Genomic DNA, 7,195 nt, shown 5'->3' with positions numbered 1-7,195 from the left:
AACGTTGCAATGAAGACAATTCGTTAAAACTTCAATCTCCCGCTTGAAAGCAGAATCTCGATGCTCATACTCCTTATATATACGTCTCATGGAAACTTCTGTTCCAAAAATATGATGGCTAAAAATGTGTCAGAGAAAATAATGGGTAGTTAAAAACACTAGTGGATATGATGGCTAAAAATGTGTAAGGATCGATACTGTTAAAATTTGAACACAAGCTATTGAGTAATTGTATTATTATTTATTGAGTGGATAATTCATTGAGTTTTCGTATTAATTTTTATTACTATGCACTAAGTTGTTATTTATAGACAAGTAGCCACCTGTTGCTGATTTGTACGTTGTACTGTAGCTTTACTGTACCTTCCTGGTTGATTTCTAAGAGGAGATAATGAGCAGGAGGTATGATCCTTTCCAGGTAACTCTCTTTTTATTTATCATAATATGTGTAAGGATCGGTCATTGGTACATCTGATGCGGATACGATGGCACCGCGTATTGAAACTAGCATTAGATAATATACCACCTTATGCTAAAGCTTGAAACAACAAAAAGATAAAGCCACTAAGATCCCTAGTATTACAGAGCCGCAGCCACATTAGGTTTTAGCAATGTCTATAATTAATTAAATTAATATTTTAATCGGTCTGCCAAGAACAACAAATCGGACACCTAATCAACCCATTTTCATTGCACATCTTGCAATCACCATTGGGGAATTTTGTACCTATACAACTACCGCTAATGCATGAGAAGCGTTCCTCAAAGCTCATATTATTGCTACAAATTGGACATGGAATCCACTCATTTTCATTGCACTCCTTGCAATCACCATTGGGGCATTTTTTACCTTTAAAACTACTATTAAAGCATTGATTGCATTCCACAAACCTCATATTGTGACATTCCCAGCAAGGGGAACGGTAATCTCTGTCTGTAACTCCGACAAACATGCCTTGTAGGGTACCAGCCTTATGGAGCTCACGAATCATACCTATCCCTCCAATATGTTTTCCACCGATAAATAGTTGTGGCAAACTGTACTTCCTCCATCCGTAGATATTTTCTAATTGCTCTGTGAATAATGGATCCAACATAATATTTCTATAATCCACACGCTTTCCATAATCTTCTAAAAGTTGTAGTGCTGAAAAATTATCATCCATAAAATACTGATAGTGGCGTGGTAATAGTACCGATTTATTTTTGTGGTATAATACGGCCCGATCAGAACTAGATGAAAAGACTTTGGGATCAGTGTATGGAAGTAGATGATCCTCTGAGTATTTCCTTTCCAGTCTCAATGCTTCTTCAAGCCTTGTTACAACTTGATTCATATCAGGACGATTGTCCGGATCATTATCCAAGCATTCCGTTATAAGTTGCTGACATGCCAATAAACATCTCGAAGAAATATGTCTCGCAACATAGTCAGGCAATAATTTGAAAAACTTTCTTCTCTGGATAAATTTCAGTGCCGAATTAGCTATTTTATCCCAGCCTTTCCCCTCGCATAACACTTCTAACAATACAACTCCATAAGCATATACGTCTAACTTTCGACTTGCTTCATAATTGGGTTCATGGCATTCAGGAGCTATAAATCCATCTGTACCTGTAAAGTTACAATCTTATTATTCGTTTAGGAGTTGAACCCAATAATATATGATTAATTAATTGGATATATACGATTCTACCATTAATCATCTAATCAGTAGTTAACAATTATCACATTTACAATACCTTGTATATGATAAGTTATTTGTTTTGAAGTGGATGGGCCAGCATCACGAGTTCTAGACAACCCAAAATCTGATATCTTAGGAACCAAATTTTGATCTAAGAGAATGTTATCACTCTTGAGGTCACTATGAATGATGACGTAATCTGTACGAGAATGAAGGTAGTCGAGACCTTTTGCCACTCCTATGCAGATCTCAAGGCGTTGCTCTATAGTCAACTGAGCAGCACGTTTTTTGTCTTCTTCATGAAGATAACCATACAACGAACCATTTGGCATGAATTCATATAGGAGAATTTTCTCAGGATCTTCAATGCAATATCCCACTAGAGATATGATATTGATATGATCACAAGCCAACACCAATTGCTTTTCCTTATTAAACGAAGGAATTCCCTTCTCGGGCTTTATGGTCATACGCTTCACGGCAACAATTCCACTGTAACTATCACCAGAGAAGTTTCCTTTGTAGACTTTTCCAAATCCACCTCCTCCTAAATAATTTGAATGACTGAATTCTCGTGTTGCCCTTTTTATGTCAGAAAGTAAGAAACTTTGACATGAGGATGATGAACTTGGGTTATTTAACTGCATGTTAAATAGTTGGTGAGGTTAGAGGAGTAATTATAAATTGAATATGAGGTGCTTCACATACGTGATTCATAGTAAAACATACAATGCATGAAGTGAAATCTTACAACTTATGACACTACTAGAAATATGTGAACCGGCATTAATATTTTTGTGGCGAGGCAAATATTCGCCACAATTGATTATTATTCACTTTCCAATTTTGTTTCAAAATTTTCAGTTGGTCAAAATTAAAGTAAAATAAATTCTGACCATTGTATTTGCTGTGATAACTCGCCATTAATGTTCACAACAATTTATTTTTTAATTTATTTATGTTTTAATTTTTTCTCTTCAAGAGAAAAAATTCCCACACATCTTTTTGAAAAGACGCATGACGTCTAAATTTCAGATGAAAGCAATGTTAGTCAAGGATATACTTCAGATCTAACCTGGTGACTAACAGCCTTTCCATTCTCGTAATTCTTTTGCAGTTTCAATGCCGATTCAAGTCCATCCACGACTTGTCTCATAAAAGGACGTTTATCTGGATCAACATCCACACACTCTCTTATGAGTTTTTCACATGCCTTCAAACATTTTTCAAAAGTACTAATCTCAACTGGTTCGTGTCTAATCGTAGCGAGTTCTTCTTTCTTGGCAAATTCAAGAGCCAACATAACCGGGCTCTTCCATGGTGGTTTCTCACATAACACTTCCAACAATAGAATACCAAATGCGTACACGTCAGCTTGTTGGCTAGGTTTGTAGTCTGGTTCATAGCATTCAGGTGCGGGATAGCCTTCCGTACCTGAGAATATTATAATAATTAAACTTTTATATAGTTTCAAGTCAAAGCTAAAGTAGTTTAATTAGAAGGAATCCCGTGTTATTCCAAAAGATCGAGCAGTGATATTTTAGCTTGAAATATAAGCCTAAAAATTGGTCTACTAAAAATTATGATGATGTTAAATCAAACCCATTGAAATATATATTACCTGGTTTATAATCTATGATACGATTTGAGGAACTGTTGTCAGGATGATTAAGGAAGGCCATATCCATGCCCGAGATACTAGGAACCAAATCATGATCAAGAAAAATCTTGAAAGTGTCTAAATTACCATGAATGATGTTTTTTCTATGAAGATAACTTAAACCGTGTGCCACTCCTACACAGATGTCGAGGCGATGCTTAAGAGTCAAGCGAAGTGTTTCATCGTGGTTATTGTAAAGATAATCATACAACAAACCATTTCGCATAAATTTATGTACGATTATATTTTCATTTTCTTCATCACAGAATCCCAACAGAGAAATAACGTTGACATGATTACAACCCGCCAACAGTTCAACCTCCTGCTTGAAATTATAACTCCCAAACTCAACTAACTCCTTGTTGATACGCTTCACCGAAACAACTCCATTGTATCTGTTTCCAAAGTAGCCACGATAAGATTTCCAACACGCCGCTTCGCCTAACAAATTATCAATTGCAAATTTCTTTGTTGCCCTTTTTATATCTTCAAGGCGAAAGTTGGCACATGCGGGATTCCATGAAACGTCAACTTTCTGACGAGTTAACTGGAACGATGATAATAAGTGCTTCATTTCATATCAGAGGCGATTGTACTTGTATAGGTGTGGGGTCAAAGGACCCCACTACTTTGGAAATTTTTTATACGATGTATTCATTAAATTGTACAGGACAACACTAAATTTAAGTTTAGGACCCCGTATATTTTTAAAATTTAAGGTTTTTTTAGAGGTAAACAACCACTAGAGTTCCCTTTAAATATTATTAACTTTGAAAAAAATATTTAGGACCCCATTGGATTTTCATCCTGGAGTCGCCACTGTTTCATATATGCATTCAAATAAGAAGGCTAATATGCATGAAGCATGATAATTGCTTTAATTTTAAATATCTATAACACAATGCAATTCATGGAAGAATAATCATGAAAATACTCTTCGATCGGAAACTCTTTTACAAAATACTCTTCAAATTGTACAAGACACCACTAAAATCAACTATGAGACCCATATATTTGTGGGATTTATGATTTTTTTTAGGTAAACAACCACTAAAATATTATTCAAATATAATTTTTCAGATATAAATAACTTTAAAAAAAATCAGGACCATTGAATTTTCATCCTAAACTCGTCACTGATTACCTCTGAGAGAAAAGACTTCTTTAATTTGTTGATCTTGAACAATTTCATTATCGTCATGCCAATGTATTTATTCAGAAGTTTATATTGAATGACTTATATATATATATATATATATATATATATATATATATATATATATATATATATATATATATATATATAGTGGTACGATCAAAAGAGAAGTAACCAATTGGGGGGAAGCGGGGGGAAGCAAAACTTTTTTTTTCGTTTTTTGAAAAAACTTTGTTCACGAACACGAACATTATAGATTGGATGAAAATATGAACATTTAATAAAGACACTTTGTGATAAATATTTTTATTTTGGCGGAAAAACGCTCGAAGAAGTAATATATAACAATTATTGTGTTTTTCGATCGTATGTTGAGGTTTTAGATATTAGGGTTTAGATATTAGGGTTTATAGGATTTAGATATTAGGGTTTAGAAATTTAAGGTTTAGATTTAGGATTTAGATTGAGTTTTTAACACGAACGGTTTAGAGTTTAGAGTCTAAACCCAAAACACCAAACCCTAAACCCTAAACCTTAAACTCTAAATCGGGCTAAATTTTACTTCACAAAACATGAAAAAAAACGTTAACATTCTTCACGATCAATATTATCTTGAATGTTATTTTTGTCGATCGTTTTCCCGCTTAAATAATAATATTCATCACGAAGTGTCTTTTCTAAATGTTCATATTTTCGTGTGATCTTGATGCCTGAAAAAAAAAATTAAAAAAAACGAAATTTTTTTTTTTTTTGCTTCCCCCGATTAGTTACTTCCCCATTGATCCTGCCCATATATATATATATATATATATATATATATATATATATATATATATATATATATATATATATATATACATACATACATACATATATATATTAACTAGACTATAAAAACTGAGATCTAAATAGCTAACCTTTTGCTTTTGCAGTTGTAGTGCTAATAGAAGCTTATCTATGACTTGATTCATAGAAGGACGCTTATGTGGATCGTTATCTAAGCAAGCCATTACGAGATTTGCACATGCTAGTGAACATTCTATAGAAATATTTTCCTTCACATGTTCAGGGATAAATGCCGGAAGTTCTCCCTTGATGATGGATGGAAGTGCCAAAACAATAAGAGTTTTATAGGCCGGCCTTTCACATAACAATTCCAACAGTACGACACCAAAAGCGTACACATCAGCTTTCAGGTTCGGTATGTAGCTGGGATCATAACATTCAGGTGCCGCATACCCTTCCGTACCTTTATGTCAAGATATATAATATATCTGTTAAGAGTAATCTGAACTAGTGTTGTACTAGTTCATCCAGTACAAAATAGGCTTAAGTGCGATGGGGAACTTGAACATCGTAACTTGGGGGCGAAAATAATAACTTGGGTTTTGAATAGTATAAAAACAATTTACCCCTAAAAGTTATAAAATACTACACTTAATTTTTTTTCGCAGTGGGGGCGAGTGCCTCCTCCGAATACCACTAAGTTCCGCTTTGCTCAAGTATGCTACCCATTTTGATTGTTTACCTAGTAATTTGCATTGTGGAGGACTACATGGATAAAATAGAAACGATATATGATATATCCTTCCACTATCAATATGTCTTTTTTTTTTTTTATAGCAAACTCACACACACCATTATAACGAATTACTTTCAATCTATCTTAATGAACTCAAGTGTTGGCATTTCTCCTTCCACTATTAATCTATAACATATATTAATCTAAAACATATGAGGTGGGGTCCTATGTAGGGCTGTTAACGAATCGAGCTTTTAATAAGCTACTCGAGTTCGAGCTTGTTTATTTCGAATTCGAGCTTCAACAATTTTGAACCCGAGTCGAGCTCAAACAAGAAATATTGCTCGATTAGTATCACGAGCCGAGCATAAAAAAGTGGATATTCGGCTCGACTCGCTCGATAACTCGTTTAATATGCGAACGAGTTAATCGAGCATATATGGCTCGAATAGTTCGAACCAAACCGAGCAGAACGAACAAGACGAGCTGAGATGTACGAGCTGAGTAGAAAAACATAATATAGCACCGTGCAGGTTTCGAACACAAGACCCATCGTAATAGATGGGGGTGCTTTTACCACTTTGCTATAGAATGTTTTTTTCCTCCTTTAACTCGTATTAATAATACTTGCTATGTTTCAGTTTTAGTATAAGAAGAAAAAATTAGTTATCCATCTGCAAAAGTCCTCGTAGAAATTAAAAGTTAGTACATAATTATATACTTTATTGTATATTATGTAATATGTAATTTAATTTAAATGCTATCTTCATTTTTAATAAATAACTTTAACTTTAAATTCAAAAATCATCCAATTACATAAGTAAACAATTATGGTAATTCAACAAGTAAACATTGTTCGCTAATATGTAATGGTTAAGTCTCAAATTGTAAACATTATTTGTTAATCTTAGATGTTTCAGATCTCTAAAGTAAAATGATACTTAATTGAATAAGCTTACCAATCTAAATAGTAAACGGTGTTGTTAACCTTCGAATCTCATGTCTCACATTGTAAACATTTTCTATTAATCGTCGATTATGGTAAAATGACACCTAATTTAAGAGTTGTATGAATCGTACTAGCAAACATTGTTCATTAATCTTCAACGCTTAAGTCTCACGTATCAAACATTGCCCATTAATTTTCATAGATTAAGTCTAAAATAGTA

At 33.6% G+C, this 7,195-nt stretch overlaps 1 protein-coding gene across 1 annotated transcript; it reads right to left on the bottom strand.

Annotated features, from left to right (window-relative positions):
* Positions 1-638: 638 nt before the first annotated feature.
* Positions 639-6,579, bottom strand: LOC139901750 (uncharacterized). The gene is made up of 6 exons (XM_071884428.1): positions 6,486-6,579; positions 5,422-5,753; positions 3,310-3,895; positions 2,764-3,122; positions 1,744-2,329; positions 639-1,615 (listed from the first exon to the last, which is right to left on the bottom strand). The coding sequence occupies exons 1-6, from the start codon at positions 6,577-6,579 to the stop codon at positions 639-641; spliced, it is 2,934 nt and encodes a 977-aa protein (XP_071740529.1).
* Between the last annotated feature and the right edge of the window lie 616 nt (positions 6,580-7,195).

The sequence above is a fragment of the Rutidosis leptorrhynchoides genome, chromosome 3 (genome assembly GCF_046630445.1).
Source record: "Rutidosis leptorrhynchoides isolate AG116_Rl617_1_P2 chromosome 3, CSIRO_AGI_Rlap_v1, whole genome shotgun sequence".
Lineage (NCBI taxonomy): Eukaryota > Viridiplantae > Streptophyta > Magnoliopsida > Asterales > Asteraceae > Rutidosis > Rutidosis leptorrhynchoides.
This window is presented reverse-complemented; position numbering and strand designations above follow the sequence as displayed.

Bases quoted from the DNA above. Each gene is read 5' to 3' on its own strand.
- LOC139901750 (XM_071884428.1), bottom strand. From the start codon at position 6,579: ATGGGTCTTGTGTTCGAAACCTGCACGGTGCTATATTATGTTTTTCTA. The intron at 3,896-5,421 runs GTTAGCTATTTA...TCATCGTTCCAG, and splicing joins TACAACTGCAAAAGCAAAAG to TTAACTCGTCAGAAAGTTGA. The intron at 2,330-2,763 runs GTTAGATCTGAA...TTTAACATGCAG, and splicing joins GAAAGGCTGTTAGTCACCAG to TTAAATAACCCAAGTTCATC.